Source organism: Cloeon dipterum, chromosome 3, assembly GCF_949628265.1.
Source record: "Cloeon dipterum chromosome 3, ieCloDipt1.1, whole genome shotgun sequence".
NCBI lineage: Eukaryota > Metazoa > Arthropoda > Insecta > Ephemeroptera > Baetidae > Cloeon > Cloeon dipterum.
In genome coordinates this window covers 2,219,489-2,245,685 of record NC_088788.1, presented here as the reverse complement: position 1 = coordinate 2,245,685, position 26,197 = coordinate 2,219,489, and the positions used below count along the sequence as shown (strand labels likewise).

The 26,197-nt window shown below is 43.6% G+C and overlaps 4 protein-coding genes across 5 annotated transcripts; 2 read left to right on the top strand and 2 right to left on the bottom strand.

Moving 5' to 3' along the window:
• The first annotated feature begins 571 nt into the window (after positions 1 to 571).
• lili (LMBR1-like protein) lies at positions 572 to 10,797 on the top strand. The gene is made up of 10 exons (XM_065481807.1): positions 572 to 787; positions 6,907 to 7,028; positions 7,094 to 7,337; positions 7,954 to 8,080; positions 8,134 to 8,202; positions 8,270 to 8,677; positions 8,738 to 8,892; positions 8,951 to 9,185; positions 9,984 to 10,140; positions 10,198 to 10,797. The coding sequence occupies exons 1-10, from the start codon at positions 725 to 727 to the stop codon at positions 10,313 to 10,315; spliced, it is 1,698 nt and encodes a 565-aa protein (XP_065337879.1). The 5' UTR covers positions 572 to 724; the 3' UTR covers positions 10,316 to 10,797.
• mRpL18 (mitochondrial ribosomal protein L18) lies at positions 10,794 to 11,648 on the bottom strand. The gene is made up of 4 exons (XM_065481808.1): positions 11,349 to 11,648; positions 11,181 to 11,294; positions 11,013 to 11,127; positions 10,794 to 10,957 (listed from the first exon to the last, which is right to left on the bottom strand). Exons 1-4 carry the CDS (start codon positions 11,570 to 11,572, stop codon positions 10,832 to 10,834), a joined length of 579 nt encoding a protein of 192 aa, XP_065337880.1. The 5' UTR covers positions 11,573 to 11,648; the 3' UTR covers positions 10,794 to 10,831.
• A 228-nt stretch (positions 11,649 to 11,876) lies between these two features.
• LOC135938246 (zinc finger CCCH domain-containing protein 13-like) lies at positions 11,877 to 21,809 on the top strand. Of its 2 annotated transcripts, none has more exons than XM_065481806.1 (12): positions 11,877 to 12,028; positions 12,929 to 13,789; positions 15,323 to 15,463; positions 15,970 to 16,040; positions 16,150 to 18,931; positions 19,430 to 19,534; positions 19,642 to 19,795; positions 19,849 to 19,967; positions 20,020 to 20,085; positions 20,136 to 20,573; positions 20,632 to 20,833; positions 21,101 to 21,809. In XM_065481806.1, exons 2-12 carry the CDS (start codon positions 12,998 to 13,000, stop codon positions 21,475 to 21,477), a joined length of 5,247 nt encoding a protein of 1,748 aa, XP_065337878.1. In that variant the 5' UTR covers positions 11,877 to 12,028; positions 12,929 to 12,997; the 3' UTR covers positions 21,478 to 21,809. The 2 variants fall into 2 exon arrangements, with proteins under 2 accessions (XP_065337878.1, XP_065337877.1); XM_065481805.1 differs by having other exon boundaries at positions 19,430 to 19,543.
• A 73-nt stretch (positions 21,810 to 21,882) lies between these two features.
• LOC135939938 (myosin-G heavy chain-like) lies at positions 21,883 to 25,899 on the bottom strand. Its single transcript, XM_065484557.1, has 3 exons — positions 25,630 to 25,899; positions 23,496 to 23,939; positions 21,883 to 22,628 (listed from the first exon to the last, which is right to left on the bottom strand). Exons 1-3 carry the CDS (start codon positions 25,639 to 25,641, stop codon positions 22,176 to 22,178), a joined length of 909 nt encoding a protein of 302 aa, XP_065340629.1. The 5' UTR covers positions 25,642 to 25,899; the 3' UTR covers positions 21,883 to 22,175.
• Between the last annotated feature and the right edge of the window lie 298 nt (positions 25,900 to 26,197).

Genomic DNA, 26,197 nt, shown 5'->3' with positions numbered 1-26,197 from the left:
CAAAACCTCAACGCTGATTGGCTGCCGCAAACATGCTTAGCAGCTCCCGCGCAACACGATACATTTGAGCCAATCAGCGTCAAAGAATTTTTTAGCCAAGAATTCTTACTGCTGCTGTCTCCGATTACAGTGTTTTCGCTTGCTTTTAAATCAGCTTTAGGTGTGTTTCTGCGAATAAAGATCGATAGATCAACTCTTTAACTGCAAAATTAGGAAAATTAGACACCAAACAATCGGTTACACGCGCGTCGGTAATCGGTTGCAGAACAAGGAGCAGCAGGATTCTTGCGGGAGGGAAATTTTACGGTAAAACAAAAGTCTACAAGAATGAATGAGGCAAAATATTTCATTTTAATACATGAATTTCAATTAATTGACAGTTTAATTCAGTAAAATCACCAAATTAAGTGCTGAAATGAGCTCAAAATTGAAAACTCAATCAACTTGATGCTCACGATGCCTTGGTCCTTGGTTGTTTTCGCGCCATTCGGCTCAAAATTCAGATCCCGCGACTACAGCGCCAAAGAGGGTAGCGTGAAAGGTTAGGAGGCAAATTTCATCAGCCTCAGCCAGATGTGAGAAAGACGCCCATCTAATAGGACGTACTACAAAAACATTCAGCTGTCGGTGACATTGATCGTTGCGATTAGTTGATCGAGCCTTTTTTCGGCGCCATGGCGCCGTAAAACGCACCAACACGCCGTGGTCATTCGAGGAAAAGGTCATGGAAGATGAGGAGACGACGGAAGAGGAGCAAATTTTCCACAACCTAGTCCGCGATTACGTCGTGAGTTCACTTTTTGCCTTTCGACCGTTGACGTTTCGAATTTCAGCGTCGGCTTTTGAAAATCCGGAAAATCCGAAAATTTATTTAAATTAAAATTCGTATTTTTAATTATAAAATATAGCACGGCAGCACAAAAATTACAAAAGGTTCGGTTTAAAAGCAATTTTGTTTTATTTTTTATCTATGTAATTATTTTATTTTACATTTTTATTATTTAATTTTTCTCGTGTTTTCCGTTTTTCTATTGGCATTAACTGTCGTTTTATAATAATAATATTTTCAAATGCAATTTAAATAATTTTAAAAATTATTATTCAAGTGTGTAGGACATTCTGAATGAGCGTAACGGGTTCTTCCGTCCTAACTCGCAACGACGTGTTTGTCAAATTAATTATCAACCAAAGCTCGAGCCCCTCTGCTGCCTACGTCCTCAGATTTAATTTTCAATCTCAATAACACGAACAAGACAAATAATTATTAAGCTGCTTGTGCACAAACAAGAAACAGCATTATTGTTTCGCGTATCGAGTTTCAATTTGCAAGGATGGATAGCGAGAGAGAGAAGTGCGTTCTCCACTCCACGCTCGTTTCTTCCACGTGGTCTGCAAGTTGTAAATTCACCTGTGTGTTGTCTGTGGTGTGGTTTAGAGTACACTACAATAAAAGTCGAGATTAATTTTCTGCCGCTATCACAGCAGAATAGATAGCCAATCTTACCTTACACACACTTCGAAAATGGGTTGCACTCCGAGACAAAAAATCAAATTTTCATCAGATCTTAAAATTTTTATTCTGGAGTTTTCTAATCTAAAATTTTTGTAGCTGGAACCGCGGAACCGCATTAACCGCAAGATCGCAACGTTTTAAAAACCGCTCGGCAATTTAAAAAAATAAAGAGAAAGAAAAAAAATGATAAAATTTAAGGCGATGGAGAAGAAGGACGTGGCTCGCTGAATATTATTCGACCTTAACCCTGGCTGTGGCGAGCATGAGCCTGTGTTAGCTGCCACGTAAAGCAAAAAAAAAACGTCAAGGCCTTCAGCCAAGCAGACACAGACAGATTTAAATCCCCCTCTGTTAGATTTTGCATGATTCTGCTCTTGCGTTGCGAATATAATTACACTCAAATTTGAGCTAGCCAATTCTAAATTAATCCGCTGCGCACACATTACGAAATAAACATGTTAATCCTTTTCTATGAGTTCGTTATCAGGTATTTACTCTGCTTTCTAGACCTTTATCAGACATATTTTGAAAAAGGAAAAGATTAGAGAAATCATATCACAATGAGAAGTAAATATTAGCGTAATTTTCCCAAGGAAAATAATAAAATTGTATATAAACAATTTTTTTCACTGGGGGCCGGGTTCACGCGACGCGCAGACCTGGCGTCAGGTAGAATACGGCGGGAAAATCATGAAAATAGCTTCAGCAGAATGAATATTTTTGTTTTTATTTCTTTACTAACAGCTGAATAGGCCGGTAATTGGCGAATCGACCGTTAGATGGCACATCAGGCCAATGGAAATGTAACAAAATACGCGGGAACGAAATTATTAGACCGACACGCCTCTTTTTCGACGCTTCTGATTGGCCGACTGGATTGGCATCAATTATTTCGACGCCATATTTAATTCTGACTGGCGGGAACCAACACAGATCGCAACCCGGACCCCGGTGGGAATTACGCCTGCGCAGAAGGTTTGTATTCGGGTCACGCATGCGCAGAGATGAGTTTCAGACTCCCTGATAGATCCAGAACTGATCTCATCATTCTGCGCATGCACAAATTTACTGCGCAGCTTCAACAAAGATCGCAACCTGTCCCCCGGTGCATTTTTTTAAACCTAATTTATTTTTGCATCGATAGAGCCGTTTAATATCCGTTTATCAATCTTGTCTCTACTTGTTTTCAAATTTTAATCTTCGTGCGTGACGTCACAAGCAGAAACTCGTCTCGTTGAGCAAGTTTCGCCTCAACTCAACCTTCGAGTGACGATCAGGAAACTGCAGTGTGGCTACACGATCTAGACCTAGACTTGTAGAACGATTCTGATTAATTTAACGCTTCCTCCGATGATTCTCTTTTGTGTTTGCATTATTGACGAGGCAGCGAGGGGCAGGAAGTCAATAGCTGTTGTTAAAATGCAATTACGTTTAGGGCGAGCCGCCAGGGAAAAGGGTGCGTTTCGAATATTAAAAGTCATCGACCGCGCGGCCGACTCGCCGACTCGTTTTTGTTGCGACCCAAATGGGGCACATTAGTTATGAATCTTTTATTTCAGCCGCTCCTCTCCGTCTCGTCTATTTTTATCTCGCGCCGGCAATTAGGAAATGGCTTTGTTCGCCGCCGCAAATAATGAGCTGTCACACGAATAAATTAGCACTTATTTAGATTCAATTAAATAATCATGAGCTGCACACTGAAAAGAAAAAAAATAAGTCCAGATTTGAACTCGTGAGGGCAAAAATATTTGAATCGATACCACGGAAGCCATTAAATACGTTTTTTCCACTTTGAGTCGTAAAATAAAACCTTTTGATATAGAAAAAAATTTAATTTAATTTTATATGGTAGGTTTAAGAATGTATTAACCTTAAGACCGTTTGAAAAACTTTATTATTTGAAACCTTGACCTTCCGTAATGTGTAAAATAAGCAATTTAGAGCATTTTTCAATATTTATTTACGCCATAAATCATGTGAAGTAGTTTTGTTACGCGCTAATAAAGATCAGAGACATTAAATAACGAGTAAATCAGTAAGTTGGCAAACAACAAAGTTTAATTATATTTCAATATTGCATTCGCCGGTCACATTGAAAGGCGAGGCGCCGACAACAATATGTATAAGTCAACTGGTTGCGTTAACGAAGAGAGTATGTGCGTTAATTACACCTGATTGCGAGGATGAGCCAAGGAGGCGGCGATTATTTCATCGCAACAACAACGCCGACGCTACTCATGCATAAATTCGAACGGAATTGCAACTGCGACTAACAATAAGCTGCTATCCGCTTTCTCCCGCGCTTCGTAACATTGATATTGTGCTACGACTGCCACGGATAATGTTATACAATTTGAAATTTAATCAAAAAAGGATAAAAAATCGAATTTTTCGAATTTTCTCCAAAATTTGCAGCGCTCGACCACATTTATTTGGTAGAATTCGATTCTTCTCGTCGAGATCTGTCCAACAGCGTTTCAGGGAAACTCTTTGTCGTGAAATAAAATCAAATTTCAAATAAGGAGACACTCCTCACCATTTAAAAAGCCATTTTCTAATAAATTTTGCTTCAACCCTCTTAAACAAACATGCTGCTTCAAAAATAGCTTAAAATTCTGTCCTCACCACGCTTAATCAGGTTTTCTCGTTTCAATTGAAGTTGTTTCAAGAGCGATAAAATGCTTGAAACTGTTCCTATCGCCAATTTTCACGCTATCGCCTTGAAACTAAATTATTATCTCCCGTGTTTTCCTTCGTTTTTTTTTTTATTATAAATTTTATCGCTCGCTGCGTGCATGCAGTCATGCAGTCGCACGTTTCAATTTCGCCGTTGAACCTGCATCTTCTGCGGGTGCGAAATCACGTAACTGTACTTGCGTCGCGCGCGACGTGACCGATCGCAGACGGAAGAAAATAAACAAATGTTTAGTCGTGCAATTGCGGTCATAATACGAGGCTCTTTGCGGCGTAAATTAGTGCGGCGGCAGCACGGAAATCACGTGTGGCGCGTGATGCGCTTAATTTGCGCATCCTAGGGCTTCGCCACACGCAACTTTGTCGTTTGCTTTTACTATGCGCACAATATTTGGCATATTATGTCGGTTTCTCAATCTGCTTTGGCTCTCGTAACGCATACCCAGACACTTTATTATGGGTGCTTGATGTGTGGTTTTAAAAATAAAACAAACAAGTCAAAAGATTATGGTTTAAAAAAAAGATTGAGCCAAAAACAATTTTATATCTTGTTTTTAAAGGAGTGAATTTTAATTTGATGTGAAGAAAAATTAAATAGATAATTTAAAAAACAACCACTGGGGTCCGGGTTGCGATTTGTGTTGGTTCCCGCCGGTCAGAAATCAATATGGCGTCGAAATTCATAGTTGTTTAAATATTATTCCCCCATTTTGAAGCTGCGCAGTAATTTTGTGCGCATCTTAAGCATGCGCAGTATGTTCAGATCGCTTCTTTATCTCACAGGGAGTCTGAAACTCATCACTGCGCATGCGTGACCCAAATTAAAACCTGCGCAGTCGTCATTTCCACCAGGGAGCCAGATTGCGATCTCTGTTGGTTTCCCGCCGGTCATAATTCAATATGGCGTCGAAACAATTGAGGCAAATCAGGAGTGGCCAATTAAAAGCGTAAAAAAGGGGCGTGCCGACCTAATAATTTCACTACCGCGTATTTTGTTACATTTCCATCAGCCTGATGTGCCATCAAACGGTCGATTCGCCAATTACCGGGCTAATCAGCTGTTCGTAAAGAAATAATAACAAAAATATTCATTCTGCTGAAGCTATTTTTATGATTTTCCCGCCCTATTCTACCAGACGCCATGTCTGCGCGTCGCGTGAATCCGGACCCCGGTGAAAACAACGTTAAATCCGGCAGTATTTTTTCCCCAATGATTGGAGCTGACATTCTTCACCCTTTTTCGAGGCGTCACTAATCTGCGGTGGAGTCTGGAAGTATTTCCTAATGAAATTCTTCTTGCATTCCTTCGTTCGCCGCTGCAAACGCCTCACCTTTCTTTGGACCAAAGGCGCTTTCGGAGGCTCCTCGAACGGGCACGGTCGGAATCTGTGTGTGTGTGATGTGCCAATGACCCTTTTGCAGCACACATTATCACAGCGAAATATCCTCTTCGGCCGCCGGCCGGTGATAAATTCTCTTGTTAATTTTAATTTGGTCCAGCCGCAGCCGCACGAAGAAAGTTGCGTAAGAAAGCAGCTAATCTCTTGTGAAATTTTATGGCCGCGGAACGATCAGAGCTGTCATTATCGACAAACAACAACAACTGCAGCTTTGTCGTCGATTTTAACAGACTTTCCTTTTTGATTGCCGATTATTCGAGGTCACAGCCCGCGTGCGACACTCTTACTCGTTTTACTAGCTTGAGAAAACAATGATTGTGCCTGCAAGTTTCGATCCAAGGCGAAAAGAAAGTGACGGCACAGGTGGTCAGAAAGTAATTAATGCATTCCTAGTAAAAGGAAATTTTGTGACATTTTTAAATGTTTAAAGCTGAGCACTGGCGAATAGTCGCGCGAGGAGGCGTTCGCGCATGCAAATTAGCCAGCCTCGTCGTTTCTGTAACACAAACTGTCCGACCGGCTCTAAATATAGAGGTGGAGCAACGACTTGATCAATGGAACAAGAAAATAATTCGCACCTCTTTTCAGCTCAAAATAGAACGCGCTTTTTCGGGAAATAGCCGACTGTTTTTTGAGACATAATTTTAGCCCAATTAACACATTTTTCTGCTACAATTATGCATTTTACCGATGTTTTTGCCTAAACGTTATTATTAACGTCATTTTCTTCAAAAGCACGAAAGAATTTAACAAAAAAAAACTCACGAACCTTTTTTAGGAGGGACTCGAGTCAAAATAGTTATTCCAGTTATTCTCTCAATTAACTCTTCAAGCTTTCCTATAAAAAAAGTGATAAAATGCAAGAAAATTGCAAAATTTGTGATGGTAGGGAATATTTTAAAATTCAATATTTATTTTTTGTTCAGTCTAAAGTTGGGAATTTTAAAAGGGGTGGTTCGGTGGAGGGTTTAAGGGAAGTCTGAATTCAAAACGGTGACCAAAAAGCATAATTTTTACTCTCCTTGCATGAAAATTATCCTCAAAAATTAAAAAACAGGCGATGGTCTAAATTTAAGAGGCCAGCTGCTGTGCCTCAATGTAGAACATCATTATCTACTACTATTTCCTAACGAACATAGTGACGTACTCGGTGCGCATTCTTCTTGGTCTAAATAAACAACGGCCTTGCCCTTCGCAGGAGCTGCTCAACTGCCAAATTTATGGCTGCTCTTTAAACAAATCGTCTTAGTTTGACCAGCACGCAGATGGCCTTTACCTTGATTTCTGCTCGTGTTTCAGATCTCGTTGCTCTTGTTCTTGTCTCTGATCGGGGCGAGCTGGTGCCTGGTGAAACGGTACAGAAAACGAGAGCGCGACGACATCTTGATCGACGATGAGGAAGCCACCGTGTACAGAATTAGGTGAGATTTATTTACACTTTTGCGTGTAACCGAACCGTGTCTGACGCTTATTATTGTTACCGCAGTTTGTGGCTGTGCACGTTCTCTCTGGCCGTGGCGGCCGGCGCGGTCCTCCTCCTTCCCATCTCCATAGTCAGCAACGAGGTTCTGCTGCACTACCCCAAGTCGTACTACATTCAGTGGCTCAACAGCTCTCTCATCCAGGGCCTTTGGAACAACATTTTCCTCTTCTCAAATCTCTCCCTCTTCGTGCTGCTGCCCTTCGCCTACCTCTTCACCGAGTCCGAGGGCTTCGTCGGGCACAGAAAGGTAACAACTAATTAATTGCAGGATGGACATAGCTGACAAAAAAAAACTCCATAGGATTAGAATTATTAGAAACATGAAATTAGCCCTGGAATTTGATTTTTGACCATGCCAGTCAATTCCTGAGGCTTCAATTTCGTTTGGCGAACAAACTATTCGAAAATTGAAGCGAATTTTGATTTGAAACGACTAAAAAACTCACAAAAACGGCCAATTAGAAATCTGATGTGGTGAAAGCCTGAAATCGAGACAGCAGCGCCACAGCGGAGGTAGCCAGCAGCTAAAGAGAATTTTGGTGATGCAAAATCCAAAATTCACTGTTATTTTTTTTTAATAAACCTTCTAAAAGTTAATTAAATCAGAGATATAATTAAGAATTCTGCTCATCTAAAAATCCTTGACGCTGATTGGCTGCACAGTGGGGCTGCTGTCTCAATCTCAGCCCTTTTTGCTACGTTGGATCTGATTGGTCGCTGGCGTTCTTGTGATTTGTGACGCTTTTTCATTAAATATGATTAATTCACTTTACTTGAACCCTTTCGGTCAGTTAATAAAAGAACCGGACGCACAATTTTGCGAACCCTGTTAACTTTTTGCTAATTGAATGTTAATTTTCCAGGGAATCCTGTCCAGGATCTACGAGACATTCATTGTACTCTGCCTGCTGGCCTTTGTGGTGCTTGGCTTGGCGTTCATTTTATCGTCCATTTTCGACAGTGACAAGTCCAGTCTGCAGAAACTGATCAGTAAATTTTTCTCTCGATTAAAAATCAGTTTAACTGACAATTCATTTGCACAGATCTCTGGAGCTATTACTTGCCATTTATTTATTCATGCGTCTCATTTATGGGAGTGCTTCTTCAGTTGTGTGAGTATTTTCCCGTGATTAGTTCGTTCACGCCTCATTAATTAATCTTTTAATTTTTCTCACGCAGTGTGCACGCCTGTCGGTTTAGTCCAGCTCTTCTCAACCGCCAGCCAGTTTCTCGTGAAGCCGCAGTTCCTGCGTGATCTCAATGAAGAATATTTTGTTGCCAAGTTTGAGGAGGAGTGTTTGAGGAAGCAGTTGGAAGCGTACTCTTGCCGCTCCCGCACTCTTGCGCACTCGATATCATGCGACACGCCGAGGCGGAGAAGATGCATGTCCGACAACGAGGACGAAGACGTCGTTGACGCGGGGTCGCCGTTCACGTCGTCCGTGTTCAGCTCGACCATTCTCTTATCGAGCTCCACTATTTTGCCTCGGTCGCCAGACGATCCGGATGCTGGCCTTAGAAATGGCGCCTTAAAAGCGAGTCTGACTCAGAGACTGAAAGCAGCCGAGGCCAAGTCTTGTTTACTACGTAAGTGATTAAAACAAAACAATTAAAGAATTCTGATAATTATTCAAATTTTAAATGCAGAGAAAGAAAGGCACGGGTCGTCGTTGAAGAGAAATTTTCTGTATCCCATTGCGATGTTGCTGCTCCTACTCTTGACGTGCACCACTGTTGTGATTGTAGTGCAGAATTCAGTGCAGTTGCTCATCGGACTGAAGGAGCTGCCTCGTAGCAATAACGTCAGTCTCGACTTCGCGTGTTTTCCCATTTATTGATTGACGACTCATTCGTCTCCAGGAACAAGTTACCCTTGGCTTGGCATCGCTGTCCAAGATGGGGATGTTTGGTGCCACGCTCGAGATTGTGCTGATCGTGAACCTTGTGGCCACGTCTGCTGTCGGCCTCTTCTCGTCGTCCCTGATGAAGAAAGTTAGGCCTGTGCCAGGTGCAACACCGCTCTCCCACATCATCCTCCACTGCGCCGTGCTGCTCCTGCTCAGCTCGGCCCTACCTCTGCTCTCCAAAATACTAGGTGAGAATTTCTGCCATTTTTAATGAAAAATCATCAAAATCTGGCCTGAGATCAGATCTCAGGTCCCAGGGTACCCTGATAAAGGTCGTTAAGGTACCGCAGTTCATAGCCCCGTCCGAGACCTGTCTGATGAGGGGTTGTGGCCAATGATCGGACGAGCGGCTGAATTTTTACAAAAATAAAGTCATTTCCGACTGAGCACTACGCGCCGCGCGAAAGAAAAAACCGAAATTAATTATTTTATTTTTTTCTATGGGTGCGAAAAATCTGAAATTCTGTTTCCAGACCGGCAACGCTTCTTTAAGTGTGATGCAATCGGTAAAATCCTTAAATTTTGCTACGTTTTGAAATAAAAATTCGATTTCCATGGAAAAACTGCAAAAATTGCGTTTTTCAAACTTCAAAATGCTACTCCTCCAAGGATTTTGATCGGATTAGCTCGCATTTGGTCTTAAAGTGATCCCAGATAAATTTCGCGTTAGCTGATAGGCAATTTTTTGGAATTTTGTCCATAGATCGGAATATGGATTTTGAAAATTTTGCCTAAAAAATCATGTAAATTCGATAAATGGTCCGATTTTGAAAAACCGCACACTGGCGGACGCGTTCTTCTGAGGGGCATCGATTGGTACCAAAATCACCGCCTTCCAGCCCATGGGGCCCCGCCTGGGCCCCAAAAACAAAAGTTTGAAATGTCACAAAAAATTGTTACTTTTAAATTTTAAGTATTTTTATTTAATTCACCTAATTTATTTTCTGTAGAAAAATACGAATAATCTTTTATTTTTAAATTTGCAGGTATCACCAACCTCGACTTATTGGGCGAGTTTGGACAAGTGGAATGGCTGGGCTCTCTAATGATCGTCCTTTCATACAATCTGCTGTTTGTGCTGTCCGTGTCTGCTTGTTTAGCAACAAAGTTCACTGCAACTGTTCGCGAAGAGCTGTTTACAAGGTAATAATATAATTATTTGAATCATCCAGGTGACTGACGAGTTTTCCCGTATTTCAGGCTGAAAGGTTTTGCCGTGTCGCTGGTGAGCAACGACACAAACTGCCCGACGTGGCCCAACAGCCCGATTCAGGCGACGGGCGCCGCGAGCCCTTCCACCGCCGCAAAAGTAGATTAATTTAACAATGCAGTCTGATCAAAACTGAAATTTGAAGAGAATAACGTAGCCTTTAAGCACAAGCCTTAATTGTTAAGATTTTTATGAAGACTGCAAATTGTATTGTAAGTGGAAAATGTACCCCGAACGGAACGGACGGACGGACGTGCGTGTGTGCAGCCATACTCAAGGCTCCTATTACTCATAATCATCGTTTTAATTTCGCATGGTATTATATGATTACGTTATTGGCATAGTGAGATGATGTGTAAAATAAAATGCATTTATTGTAAAGATGTGTGCACCTTGCCGTAAAAATGAATGTGATCAATTCTCTTGGGGTGAAGCTATCAACTGACCAGTTTGATTTTGCTCAATTTCATTGGATTCAATTTTTAATATTCGTTCCAAAAGCACAACTTGATTGCCAAGCGAAGCAATAGTTTTGCAGTAATGAAATTGTACAGTACACGGATGGAGAACAATAAAACTTAAATAATTGATTCAAACATTTTAATTAAATCTACACTCATGACACTAATCTTCGGTAACCGCCCAGGGCTTTTCAGGTCTCGTTTGATGGAAGGGATAAGCAGGAAGATAGCGTTTCGGTTCACTCAATGTAATGCCTTCCTCCTCGATAATTTTCGCAAATTTTCCAACCTAAAAGGAGATTTTAAAAATTATAAAACACAATTTATTTAATGAAGCTTGAGACCTTAGTTTCTGGATCTACGTCTTTGAAGTCGCTTTCCATTTCAATTAGACCAAATTCCAAGCATCTTCTCGCGATAACCTTTGCTAGATTTTGGTACGCTGATACATCTTTAGTGCTGTAAACAATTAATTAATAGTAATTTTTCCTTTTTGAAAAATAAACAAATACTTGTACAAATGCTTCTTGATACACCACTCATTAGTTGAGGCCTCAACAACAACTTTTCCGGTGAAATGCACCACTTTGGCCGAGATAAACCGAGAAGACGAAGTTAGCACCAGCCTAAAATTAATTTATGTTTATTTTATTTTAAATATATTTTGTAGATAATTTTACTTGTGCCAGTAGCTTCTTCCAGGGGCTTCTAAGTGGTAGCCTTGAGGTTTCCACGCAATCCGGAGTCGTTCTAAATTTCTTGGATTTCTGTTATGGACCACTTGGCTGATTTCAACTTTTTCTTTGGGAACTGGAGCTGAAGTTGTGGAGAAATCTACTGTCGCGATTCTTTGCAGACCAATCCGAGCCAAAGGGCACACTTGCCGAATATTTAGTATGGACATGATTTATGGACCTCAAAACTCAAAATTAAAAAATTCTCATGTGTTTCGGTCTCCTACAAAAATGAACCACACCCCCTTACGTTTACATTTGCATGCATCCAGAGCTACCAACATGACAAAAAATTACCTAAATTGTTTTCTTTAGCAGAACACAATTTAACTTGAGTGTTCACATCAAATAAGAATTTTTGATATCTTTTTTTAGTTTCTCGATAATAAAATAGAAGTCTAACGTTAAGAATTTACGAAATGTGATAAAATCTTTGTTAAGCTTCCGGTCATGTTGCATCAGTGCGGCGATTATCGTGTAGCCTGTGTAAAGCAAAAATGGCCGACTAGCCGAGCTGGGTTTTATGCTTGTGGCTTTTACTCAACTGTAAAACCGAAAGCGCCGAGCCCCTACCCCGGATTGGAGATTCTGTTATCGTGCTTGCCGGTACCAGTTTTTGACTATGGGTATGTGTGTTTTTATTTTGGTCTTTGTCTCTCTTACTCGAAAAATACATAACCGAGAAAATGTTCTTCAGGTGATGCTCTTGAGAAGTTGTAGGTTAAACTCGAAATGTTGGCACGATGGCAGGCCCAACCACGGTTCCGACGCTGTTGAATCAATTAAGGAAGTGAATTGAATGAGCTGCAGAAATTCTCAAACACGAAAATCACGTTGCCGACGAAAAAAGGGCAATTTTTGTTCGGCCGATTGTCATACAGACATACATAATTCGGCTAGGCAACCGAAAAAGCTAAATCCGGAGATTTCCCATTAGTCCATGTTTCATTTTGGGAGCAAAAACCCGGTTATCCCTCTATTTACCGTGTTTAATTTTCATAAAACACAGAAACAGACCCGGACACCGGGTCAAGCAGTCTCAAACGTGAGAATTCTCCGGCCGAAACCTGGAGGTTGGCAGCCCTAAATTCGGCATGTGCTTTCTGCATAGATGCTAAACAAACAGCTCGTTTAAAAAGGAAACGATTATAATTTTTATCTTGTTTTCCCTCACCTTTGTCCTTTTTTTTAGTTAATTGCCTTTTATAGTCATGCTGGTTGGCCAAACCTTTCCACCGCTCAGGAATTTCCAGCTCATCGGGCCCGAAAATTTATATTTTTTTATATTATTTGTCCGTCCGTGTCCGTGCGTCGGCGTGCACGCCAGCATATTTTCCTGTGCAATATCGGAAAAGACAGGAAACTGGGCGTCAGATAAGATCCCCTTCCCCTGGCACGGACACACCTGAACGCGAAATGCGAGCGGCGTTTGCTGCTACATCAGCATTTGTCGCCGAAATGTGCAGCTACTCAGTCCGTGCCTGTGGAATTTCGTTTCTAACCGGTTTAAAAATTAATTTTTTCAGGTTGTCCAAGGCTACCTGGTGCCCGGCACTGAGGACGCGCCCCCCGGCACCATCGACTACCCTCCAGGCATGATGGACGAGCTGCCTCCGGGCGAGGAGGCGCTCCAGCTGCCCCCCGCCGTGGAGGCGGCAGCGGTGGCGGCGGCGGCGCCCCCCGAGGGCTACCCTGCGTTCAACCAGGCGGCGTTTTACCCGTTTGCGTACCACTTGAACGACATTCCTCCGCCTCCCCCTGAGGAGGAGAAGGCGGTGGTGAAGCCGGCCGTGCTGGGCAAGGCGCAGGCCAAGAAGCGGCTGCTGGCCTTCTCGCAGACCAAGCAGCTGAAGCCGCCGGGCGTCAAGAGTCCGCCCAAGCCGCCGTCCAGGGCCGTGGAGAACGCGTTCAGCAAGAGCGCCAACTCGACCGAGGACGAGAAGGAGCCGAAGAAGAAAAAGAAGGACAGCAAGATCCCGACGGCCTTCCGCAACATGGCCGAGATCAAGAAGGAGGAGGAGGAGATGAAGAAGACGCTGATGAGCAAGCAGTTGGAGCGGGACCACCGCGAGGAGCGCTGGGGCCGCGGCAGGGGCAGGGGCCGCTCGCGCTCCAGATCCAGGTCGCGCTCCAGCTCGAGGTCGCGTGGCGGCCGCCGACGCGGCTCGTACCGCCGCAGCCGCAGCAGGGACCGCGCCCGCCGCTCCAACCGCTCGTACAGCAGCTACACCACCACCAACACCAGCTACACGCGCAGCCACAGCAGGAGCGACAGCCGCAGCCGCAGCGACCGCAGGACCACCGAGACCAGCAGCTTCGTCTCCACCTCCGAAACGTTCACTTCCGACAGGGAATCAACCATATCCAAAGTCAGCAAGAGAACTGATGTGAGTTTCTCCTCCTCAAATCATTTTTTAAACCACTTTCTCGCGCGAGAAATGATTTTTTTGTTTTCCCCATGTGAAATTCGTGTGGTAAACAGATTTTTTCATTTATATTGCCAATTTCTGCTTCAATTTCTCCTGGTAAAAAATTAAAAAAGGGTTTTAACCGCTGCATTTAACTTTTTAAATGCGGGTTTTGTGCAAACGTGATAAATATTAGTCGATTTAATCGATTTCTGTAGCCCGAATTTTCGTTCCGACAATTGAAGATAAAAAAATGACCAAATTCTTCGAAACTGATTAAAAAAATCAATTTTAGCTCTTTTAATTATTGTTTTTAAAATTTCAAAAAGGGCGGAATCGGCTTTATCAGGGTTGCAAAAAACCTCGCTTTTTTTTTTAAAAAAAAAAACTAGTTTCTTGCAGGCCATGTTTGCACCTCAGTTTTCTATAATTTTATAATATTTAGCTCATGACCTCGACTTGAAAACTAGTCAAGAGATAAATTTTTGTAGTATTTGAGGCAGAAAATAGCAATTTAAAATAAAAAAATTTGTTCAGTGGAGGAAATTTTGACCACTCTGACCGCAAATTTAAGATTTTCACAGGGTAAAAATGAAATAAATTAATTTCTTGCAATTCTTGCGCTAAAAATTGGTTAAAATTGAGTGGTAAAAACCAGTAGAGTAAAAAACCGGGCGGTAGGGAATTTATTTTATTTAAAATTGCCATTTTCTGCCTTCATTTATCCAAAAATTTATTTCTGCTAATTTTTTAAGTTGCGGTCATGAGCAAATTATTAAAAAATTCTTCAAAAATTGCCTTCAAGAATGTGGTAAAAATTTTAAAAAGGGTTTTACCACTGCATTTCATTTTTTAAATGCGGTTTTCTTGCTGCCGTGATTATAATTGAATTTCCGAACAAAATAATTGTCTGGAAGAGGTTGTTTAGACAAAGATTGATCTAATTCAAGTCGTTTTTATTAATTTCTGTAGCCCGAATTTTTCGTTTTGACAATTTAAGATTAAAAAATGATACATTCTCCGAAACTGATTATAAAAATTAATTTATGTTTAAATAAAGGGGGTTTCGGCTTTATCCGAAAAGCCTACAAAGTTTATTTCTCGTTGATATAAAATCAAGTTGGTTTAAAAATATTTTAAGCAATGCCCATATTGAAATTACCCTGGATTTCCATTTTTGGCAGAGCCAATCGATTGCTGAGGATCGTAATAAATTTAGGCAGCCGATTTTATTGGTCGGAAACTCGACACGTGGATGTGCTGAAATTAAAAAACCGTCTGTTAGATGCTTTTTAATGTGAAACCTTCCGAATTTTGACCAGATGTTTAGTTAATACCCGGCGAATTTTAACTTGTTTGGAATTTATGGCTCCTAGTAGGTTTTTTGTACAGAAACTTCGAATTTCGACAACTCCGACCGCAAATTTTCGATTTTCACAGGAAAAAAATGGAAAAAATTCATTGCTAGAAACAAAAATTTATCTCATTCTGTCAAATTTCGTTTAATTCCAGAAAAGCGAGAAGGAAAGCAAAAATGGAGATGCGTCGAGCCGACGAAGCAAGAGCAGCGAGAGATCTCAGAAATCGAAAGGAAAGGAGAACGCCAAAGAGGAGTGTGCGTCGCCAAAGATGGAGCTGACTCCTGCACCAAAGGTAGTTTTTGAAAGCAAGCTGGAATATTTGTCAGTTTCAACTGTTGACCATTTTTAACATTGCAGCTGAGTCATAAAGGTAGTAGAGCCTGTTCCATTTTCCACTCCCACTCATGCATCCTGTTGCGCACTCTCTGATATCTATCTCATTTTTCTGGGTTATTATTTGTGTTTTTGATCGCGACAGGAAGCAGGAAGTCAAAATGCTTCTCATGCGGCACCTGAATTCAAACCAAACGACCCGTGCAATATGCTCAAAACCGCTTACTAACGCTTCGCAGTTTACTAATCCTGCCTCAATTTCAAAAGTCGGCATTTGACGAGAAACCAATGATTTTTAATTGCAGTTTCAAAAATGGCCCCAATCGGAAACCCCAAGAGAAGTAACGATTGCTTTACTAGCGTAATTTAATTGCCTTCTTCAATTTCAGCCGGTCAGAAAGTATACATTTGAAGCTCTAACATTCGATACCACGTGGCGCTGACAGACTTTTTGTTTGTTCGCAGACTCCTTCGAGCTGGACCGAAGTGAAGGCGGCGGAATCGGCCGGAAGTTCGGCAGGCCGTCAATCCAAGCGGTAAGTCGATAGACACTTTTTCCCCTTTTGCCCGTTTGTGGTGGTCCTTGAGTGATTTTTTGTTGTTGTTGTTGTGGCAACTTTGTAAATGAAGGGTGATTCCCAACAGGTCGAGATGCAGTGGCCGGCGTTCGGGCCTCTTCGCCTCGCCGGAACTCAAATCTCCGTTTATTGCCTTAAGTCGTAAACACGACGAGAGCTCGAACGAAAAGGCGGAAAAGGAATACCCGCGCCACTTGATAAAGTTCACGAACTCGCTGCCGCGGCTCTCGTACTGTGAGAATCCGTGTTTCGTGCCTGGATATTATAAGTCACGGCATGAAATTCTAGCCTCCGAGCCTCCGGCCATAGTCGATATCATGAAGCAGTTCCTCGAGAGCGCCGTCGCCAGCGTCACGAACCCCGACTCGTTCGGCTTGGGCGCCTTGCAAAACAGCTACGACGCGCCGGACGACATGTCCGCCGAGGAGGACGCGAACGAGCGCCACGAGCGGCCCTGGATGGTCGAGGAGCGCAACCTGGAGTCGCTCAGCGAGATCAAACTGGTGCCGTCGACGCGGGAAAAGCAGGAGAAAGAAATCGAGGAGGAGCCGGAGAAGCCTGAGAAGCTGGCGGCAAAGGCCAAGAAACGCAAACTGGAGGCGGACGCGCCGGACAAGGAGGAGAGCAAGAAGAAGAAAAAGAAGAGGGCCAAGGAGAAGGAGAAGGAGAGGAAGAAAAAGAAGACCAAGAAGGCTAAGAAGAAGAGCAAAAAGGAGGAAGACTCGACCGATTCGTCGGACGAGGAGGCGGCCAAGAAAAAGAGGAGGAAGAAGAAGCGGAAGAAGGCCAAGAAGAAGGCGAGGAAGCAGAGCTCTTCCGACGACAGCAGTGCCGACTCGGACAGCGAGGCTGAAAAGAAGGTGAAAAAGCTGAAGAAAAAGAAGAAGAAGAGTGCCAAGGCCAAGAAATACAGCAGCGACTCCGAAACGGAGCAAGAGGAAGAAGAAGACAAGAAGTCGACAGAGCTCGTCACCGTCAAACTGACTGATTCCGCAGAAAAGGCTGAACAAACTGCTGGTGACTCGAAAACAAATTCGGACGATCTCGACAGCAGTTTGAACAACTCGTTTGAGAATTTCATGAGAACCAGGTGCGCAGAGGAGTTGAAGGTGTCCGGCAAGGACTTGTCGGTCGAATTCGAGGAGTTCCTCCGCCTCAAAAACCTTCGTGATAAGGTGTTGAAGGAGCTGAAAGAAGGGGACCAAAAGGAGGAGAAGAAAATGGCGAAAAAGAAAAAGAAGAAGAAGAAACAACAAAAGAAAGTGTCTTCGGAAAGCTCAAGCAGTGATTCTAGCTCAGATTCCGACAGCAAAAAAAAGAGCAAGAAGAAACGGTCCAAAAAGAAACGTTCCAGGAGCTCCAGCAGCTCGAGCAATGTAAGTGATAATAGCCCTGAAAGCAATTGTGAGCTAGAGTCAGATAATTTCTATATTGAAGGTGGAGGCCAGCAAAACGTGGAAAAGAGCCAAGAAGGGCTCGAGAAAGTCCAAGAAGGGCACGAGGAGGCGCAAAATGAGTCAGAGCAAGTGAGAGCAGTAGCAGCAGCAGAAGCACAATCAGCACTTTACTCACCCTCACAAATGTCCTCCACCTCCTCCTCCTCTTCTTCCTCCTCCGACTCAGACTCGAGTCTCGAAATAGCAAAGCCCACGTCGACGCCCGTCTCGGATGCGAAGCCCCTCGTCGACGACGACGGCTGGGACATTATGCCCAAGGACTGCATTTCCTCCTCCAGCACGTACACGCCGGTCATCACGCCCTCGATGCTGCTCTACCAACAGACGAACCAGCTGCCGCTACCACTGCCGCCCACCAAGAAGATCGAGTTTAAGCCGATGCTGGTCAAAATGAAAAAGATTATAGCCGCCAATCCTCATTTCGAAGCGGACGACGACGACGAGGACGAAGACGAAGATGAAGAGACGGAGCCTGACGAGCCCGCTTGCAGCGAAGCAAAGGACGAGCTTCCTGAGAAGAAAATTCTCAAGAGTTTCTCGCCCGAGAGAGAGTACGAGGAGAAGCACCGCAAGCGCAGCAGTCCGGTGCGCCGGAAGGAACAAAGCAGGCGGTCGTCCCCGCCGCCGAGGAAACGCACCCTGGACAGACGCTCACCGGAGAGACGGTCTCCGGCCCGAAACCGCAGACCCCGGAGGAGCCCCGTCCGGCCGAACAGGCAGATCAAGTCGCGCTCCGTCAAGCGAAGGGCGCTGTCGCCCGCGCGCAAGTCTCGTGCGCCGCCGGCCGGCAGGACGAGGAGCCCTGCTCAAAGTCAGAGGTCGCGGAGGAGCCCCCAGCGGCGCCCCCAAAGACCGAGGTCTCCTCCCAGGCCCAAGGCGCGCTCGTCCGGCAAGCCGCGCACTCCGAGCCCGAAACGCATCGTCGCCGAGAAGGCGGAGAGAATCTCGTCTCCGAACTCGTCGCCGCTGGTCGGTTTGAAACGCTCGGTGGCCGACTCGACGATAAGCGACTCGGAGCTGCAGGCGGCCGCGGCCGCCGCGGCCAAGGTGGAGGAAAACGAGCCAGACTACCACGACTACTACGAAAAGCACTACGCGCAGTACTACGAGTCGTTCAAGCCGGACGAGGACGACGAGCCAGAGCCCGAGGAAAAGTCCCCGAAGAGAATCTCGCTCGACGACAGGATCCAGCTGGAGCTGGGCGACAGAGAGGAGGGCGGCCTGCTCAACCAAATCCCCGTCTTCCAGTTCAGCCAGACCGGTTTCAACCAGCCGTTCAACAACCACTACCTCAATCAGCAGTACAACTCGTTTAGCCAGCACAATCAGGGATGGCACGGCCCGCAGCCTCCGTTCCCCACGCTTACCAAAGATGACCCACGTGTCTTGCAGGTAAAAATATTATTTAGGTTACACTAGGGCTGGGAAAAAATTGAATAGATGGCTTTGAGACATAATTAACACGGGTTGTGGCTAAAATTTTGTATTTCTTTTAAAACGGCGTTTTTAAAAAATCACCCTTAGCTCAGGGTGAGCGCCAGGGGGCTGAAACTCTCGGGAGAGTCTATTAGGAGGGTAAATTGATTTTTAAGACCATTTTTTGATCAAACATTCGGTTACACGGGGTGAAAAAAAATCAATACGCAGAAGATTGCAAAAAATGAATATTTTAAAATGTAATAATTAAACTTTTTAATGCAATTTTGGAATAGTTTGGTGAAAAAATTGTCAATCGTCTACATTTCACGGCCCTAGTTATAACTTTACCCTTTAATAAGAATGGAAGAAATTTTGGCTCGAATTAGTGATTGTTGTAGCTTAGATTTATAATTTATACCGTCCGTCAATGGTTTTAACTAACAAAGTGTCGTTTATTTGTGCCTCTAAAAGGTGGGGAACGTTCTGCAAGTTGTTCCGAGAGACGACATTGGCGAAAACAAAGAATTGGTTGCTCAAATACCAAAGCCAGCGCCCTCTCTAGGGCCAACAAACCAGGTAGTACAGGTGGGCGAAAGGCTTACTGTTTTTTTCTCTCTTTTATTTCCCTCTGTTTTATTTTCAATCCGAATTTGGGCATTTCTCAAACCGAAACTCCATTTCAGGTGGGCAACGTGCTGCAAGTTGTTCCGCAGCCAGTGGCGCCGCATGCCATTCCGATCGCTCACATCCCAATGCCCAGCGTGGCGCCTGTCCAGATGCCTGCCATCCTCGCCCGTCCCAAAGTGCAGGGATACGTCGACCTTGCGGCAACTGAAGGTGCCATTTTTTAGTTTAAGTCTGTTGAAATATTAAAAAATTGAAATTTTCAGCTGCGAATGTGCGGAGGTTAGCTAAAGACGTGAAACTGCAGGAAAAGCTGCGCCGGCGAGCGGAGAGGGAAGAAAGAAGGAAGATTCGAGCGGCTGCCAAAGTTCTTCAGGCTAGCAAAGTAACAGGAATTTAATGTTTTTCTTTCAATTTACTAAATATAAATTCTGTAGAAACTGGAAATAGAAAAGGCGAAGGCGGCAGAGGAAGCCGAAGCTGAAGAAAAGAGGCTCTTTGAGGTAAACCTAAATTATTTTTAAAGCATTCAGATTTTTAAATTAAATTGCAGGAGGCGTTGTACGCTGTTCCTGACGAGGAGGACGATGACGAAGAGAAAGATGACTCGGAAGCCGACTCAAAGGACGAAATGGCCTCAATCAAGAAAGTCGAAAAGATCTCACCAAAGAGAAGAGTGTCCAGACTGTCGAGAACGCCGCCAGTGAAGGTTATCAACAAAGACGAGCGGCCGTTGCGAGAAATCAGCTTTGCGCCGGCGGAGAAGGGCATCCTGCTCATCGTCGGCAAGAAGACAATCGAGGAGGAGGCGGCCGCCAAGAGTCGCAAGGTGGTCATGTTCTCGGACGGCGTCAGGCCAGGCGAAGGCTCTTGTTCCTCAGGTGGAGAAGAAATGACGTCTCCACCGCCGCCTTCGGAGACCAAGGAAAAGAGATTCACCAAGACTGCCGCCAAGAAGGACAAAAAAGCCAAAAAGAAAAAGGAACCAAAGGTAGGCTGATTTGAAATATTTTATAAGCAGTATTAATCATGACTTGTTTGTCTACCAGGTGAAACCTGTGAAAGACAAAGCTGCCATCAGAGCTGCCAAGGAGGAGAAGCGCAAAGCTGATCTTCTCGAGTTGGAAAACCTGCCTCCGCCGCCGCCGCCTCTCGAGCCTCCGCCTGACTACCTCAAGCAGTACTACGACCAGTGCAAAGTCTGCATTTCCGCTGGCTACCTCTACAACCCAACTACCTATGTTTTTGCAGGTATGTGCCTTTCAGTTTTCTATTATCTCCTTTTTTTAAAACAAAAAAAAAATAGGCTGCTATTCTTCAGTTCTTTATTAATTATTTGGGTATTTTTTTGAGTCCGCTTGTGTCTCTTGAAGATAAAAATAATTGTAAATAAAATTTCAGCTGTCGATTTGAAGTAGCAAAAAATTAATCCCTCTGACAAATCATCCCTGATGAAGCAAAATACATTTTTCACAAGATTTGAAAGCTGATGGCGTGATTTTGCTCTTTGTGCTGCAGCCCCTCCAAAGCCAATCGTGCCACCAGTGCCATCTCCCGTGAGAAGCAGCCGATTCGACATTCCCCCGATGAGCGTGGCGCCGCCGCCGCCAAGTGACCCTGCGAAGCCGGCGGCGCGGAAAAGTAGCTCGACCAGCAGCAGCAGCGGCAACTCGCGCAAAAGCCGCGACAACCGCAAACTGCCTCCGCCGGTGTACATCAAGAGCAGCAGCAGGGAGAGACCCGTGAAGACGTTGGAAGACAAAGAGAAGGAGAGGGAGAGGTCCAAGTCGCCTAGAAGGAGCTCTCCGTTGCCAAGAAAGTGCTCGAGAAGCCCGTCCCCGAGCAGGAGAAGGAAAGCAAAGGTCCGAAGCAGCCGAGACGATCGTGACAGATAGAAATTTCATATTTCTATCCATGTCCACCTTGCACAGGCTGTGAGTGCCCCCGCCCCTCCCCGCCCCCTCCCCAACCCCCTCACCCGAGACTCAAAGTGAACAATGAATTCGACTTGCTTTAATTTATTCTTGGTTAAATCTGAGACACATCAAAGAGTGCTTATTTTTGTCACGAATGCAATATCACTTGTTCTTCTGAATAATCTGCATTGCTTGTTTTATGTTGTTGCTCCATTTGATGGTCAAGTTGAAGCCTTCTTGATCCTGAGTTAAATAATGTCTGTTGTGATATGATCAATAAAATTTAAAACCCACTTTGATAGACTTCATAAGACTGCGTCTATTTTCTTCATTCGGATCCAAAATGACATGCTGAGTTGTAATTTTTAACATTGTCAGCAGCTTTCTTTATTAACCGTAACAAGTGTTAGTCCATCATCATTGAGTACAAAAGCAATTTATATACATATTTACAAAGAATAGTTACGGGTGAGATGCCGCTTGCATGATAAATGAGCTGATATAATATGTTAGTTGCGCAACCCGCTCAACTTTGACGCCGCGCGGGTTGCATAGCACGTAAACCAAAGGGATTCAGCGCTTGACTTTTGCAAAATAAATGAGCTGCGGGATTTCACAACTCAATTTCGCATCATCATGACGTCATGGCAGTAAGAGGCAACTTATTAGCTCTATTTCTAATAAGCTAGAAACTGCCTCGTGGTCGTCGCCTCCTCGTCGAATTCGGACTGCAGGGGCGGCGGGGGTGGGGGCTGCTTCGTGGTGGTCTCCTGCTGCTCGGGCATCACCACCGGCGGAGGCCAAAGGGTCGTCGTCGGCACAGGGTTCGTGATTTCAGGCACCGTGGGAGGGGGATTCGTGGTGCTGGACGGAATGTTTTGCCCGTTGGCGGGCACGTTGAACGAGAAGGTGGGGTCCATGGGCTCCACATCGGCCACTACTGGCACTTTTCCCGACTTTGACACCTTCTGCCGGCCGGCGCCGAACACTCCCACCTTTTTCTTGTTGTTTTTCCTATTATTGTTATTAATATTCTTGCGCCTGTTGATGTTGTTGCGTCGTCTCGCCGGCCGAAGCACCTGCACCCTCTGCCGGTTGTTGTTGCGCCGATTTCCAACGACAATGCCCAACTGTGGTTTCAACAATTTTATTTTAGTCCTTAAATTTACTTTTTTATTTTTACAAATTGTTTATTGCATCCAATCAATTCAAAGAATTTTCAATTGACACCATATTAAGTAACAAAACGCCTTTTCCCGCCAAAAGAATTTCATGTTAAATAATAATGCCTCTTGTAAAAGACGCTTTTGCCATTTTGCTTCCGATGTTTGGTGCCTAATTTTGACACTTAAGAGTTGATTCATCGATTTGTAATCGCAGAAATTCAACAAAAGTCGATCAAAACCGATTTAAAACATGGAAATCAGAAAATTCTTTGCTGGAAGAATCCTCGACGCTGATTGGCTGACGCAGTGCGCTTGTCAACTGCTCCCGCGGTTGCCTAGCAACAGCTTACATGTGCTGTGAATTGCGCGGGTGATGCTGACATGCGCGTTGTCAGCCAATCAGCGTCGAGAATTCTTCAAGCAAAGAATTCTTGATGATTACAGTCTTTTCTTTCGCAATTAAATCGGTTTAATGCAACTTTTCGTTGTTACTGTGGTTATAAATCAATAGACCAAGTCTTTAGCTGCAATTAGACCGCAAACTATGCATGAACTGACCCCTTAGGATGCATTTGAAGCCAAAATTACCTAAGTAGTAGAGTAAATTTTTGAGAAAAGCGTCTTCAAAGTTGGCACTGTCTCCTTACTTGAAATCCTATTTTATTTCCCAACAAAAGAGTTTCCCTTTTTTAATTATCTCCGTTTCGATCCACTTTGATTTTCTCAAAAATTTAAACGCCTGCCTGGGAAATTTTTAGCTCATTTTTATAATTTTTTAAAATAAAATAAAAATATTTTTCATTAAATTTTCCGAAAAAAAATATTACTTACCCTATTTTGTTGGCGTCTTCTCTGGTTATTCCTATTATTCTTTCGTTGTGCAGGAACCAAAGAGCGATTGGTGGGAACCAGGTTATTATTCACTCCTGATTGGGCAAAAATTCCATTATTATTTCTATTGTTTGCCCTCTGCCTGCCGGGTCTTTTTTGTCTTTGGCCCAAGTAGACGACGGCACGCTGCTGGCCAGCGTGCGACTCGCCGTCGCTCCACTTTGGGAAAGAAGGAGATTCGGGAGTAGAAGGGGTGTCGGCGGTGGTGGTGCTCTCACTCTGTGGCGTGCTGCTGCTGCTGCTCCTGCTGCGTCGGCGGCTCAGTTTTTTCGCTAATGACGCGGAGAACACTTCCACTTCGGAGTTGGGATCGACCACCGTCGGATATTCTTCCTGCAGACACGCATCCTCGATTTGAAGCACCAACGCGTACAGAACGAAGATCTGCAAAATTATTTATTTTATAAAGCTTTTTCTACCGTCTGAATTTTAAATTTTAATTTAAGAGCGTGAAATAATGAACTAAAATAATAAGCAATCCTTAAATTATATTAATTTGATCGAAAGAGAGTGCGTGCTACTTTTAAAAAAAATCGTTTGATTGGAAATTGATGAGTCGCATACCAGAGAATATTTAATCCATTCCTCATTTTTGCTATTTAATTTTCCCTCCCGTGCTATAAAATGCATAGCAGGGGGTGGAAAATAGTGCAATAAAAATGGGCCGTGATTGCATGTGCATATCTATAGAGATTAAATGGCTCGCGAACCAATCCGAGTGCAACGAGGGCGTCGGTTAAATGCATTTCTGCACGATCTACAACGATATTGCGTATCAGCCCTTGCAACCCGTTCACGCGCTGTGATTTTCCCTTTGCCGACGAGATGCATGAATTGCGATCGCAGCTGCAGAGAGCGCCTCACGAATGGCTGCATTTTTAATCAAAAGACTTTTGCCCTTTCATCTTTGAAATCTCTGATGTAGCGTTTTATATATCCTGTTCTGAATGATTTTGCAACATCTTTTGAGTGAAAATCACAAGACGGTCGGTCTTGCCGGAAAATAAGATTCCAGTATATTTGAAATATTCACTTTTAGACTCAAGGGATGAATAGGGAGTGGGGGAAATCATTCAGCTCGCCAGGGGATGTCAATCCAAGTCGAACGGTGGACAGTTTTTGAATTTCTGACCTTTGGCGATCCGAACATTTGCAAAAATTGAAAAAATTCTTGTTTTTTAAATTTAAAAATAGAATTTCTTGAAAAAACGAAGGTGAACCTCACCTTAAAATTTTCACACAAGTTAACACGTACCCTGAGACCTTTTTTAAGGTCGTTTCGGATTTTTAAAATTAAAAAAACACCCTGAAATTTACGGAAATTACCTTGAATGACATTAGACCTTGAATAAAAACCTCAAATTTGTTGTCAATTCGATTGGGCTTGACGAGAAGAGTCCAGCGCACATATTAACTTTTAAAATGAGTCTTTTCACTATCAAAAATGAGAGTTTATGACGACCATTTTGGTGGATCTCTAAGTTAAACTGATCGTTGATGTGAATTTTGTCGTTTTATCTTGCCATCACCAAAACTTTTGCCTCTCTTCATAGAAAGGGATTTGGCAAGGCATGCGCGTAAGTTAATATTATAATCAAGCGACGATGCGAATAAGCGCTCTCATTCGGACCGGAATAGAGTCTGCAAGGGCCGTGTTTTTATCAGCTTTTCCCAGGCCTCTCTTTTATCGGTGGGCATCCTGTACCGCAAGTAAGTAAGACAAAAAGCGGTATAGCAGACGCTCTTTGTGCAACTACGCAAAATGCTTTGATGTCGCCGTTCAAGTTCGCTCAGGGGAATAAAACTAATGCTGCCATGGAGCGGAAGCAAGGGACGGAAAATAAATAGGCTTGCGTTGTTATTTGCTCCGAATAATCAGCACAGGCACACGGATCCTGCCTTTGGATTAAAATTTAACAAGGTAACAAAGTTTTACAACGACTTCAACGACTGAATTTTATTTGAAAAAGAGAATTAAGTGACTTGTTTCACAAATCATAATTTTTTAACCATCAAAATTAAATTAAATTCAAAATAAACATTCAGGGATTAATTTCGACGGAAATTAACTTACTTTTGTATTCATATTTGATAGGATCACCCCGATAAAAGCATCTTGTGTGTGTTCGTCAACAGGTCGTGCTCTCTTTTCAGATTTAAAAATTAAAAATCGTTCCTTTCTCTACGACTGTGGACTGTTCGTTGCGCTGCAATAGACAGACTGTTATGCTTCTGCAATGCGCTTTCCAGTTTTTGCCGATTTAGGCCAGGGCTGTTCCAATTTTCAAGGATGCCATCTGAAGGTCTAGAGCGTCCCTGGCGTTTGACCGTGCAGCACTACTGTTGCTGCAGCCACGCACGAGGACAGCGATGTGTCATCACGAGCCGGAAACTGCGCACGCCGAGTGAGGTTTTGTTCGTGAAAATCTGCGTTTCAAAAAAGCAGGGACACTCTCGGTAGACATTTGGGCGTCAATATTTTATCTCTGAGGTTACAAAATATCAGAGCACTTTTCTATTGTGAAGAGGTTGATTAAACAGTAAACACCTTAATGTGTTGTTTGCCATCGTAAAAACGTTCTTTAAAATGTGCATTTCGAGATAAGAGAGGATACTTTCAATATCTTAATCTTATCTGAATG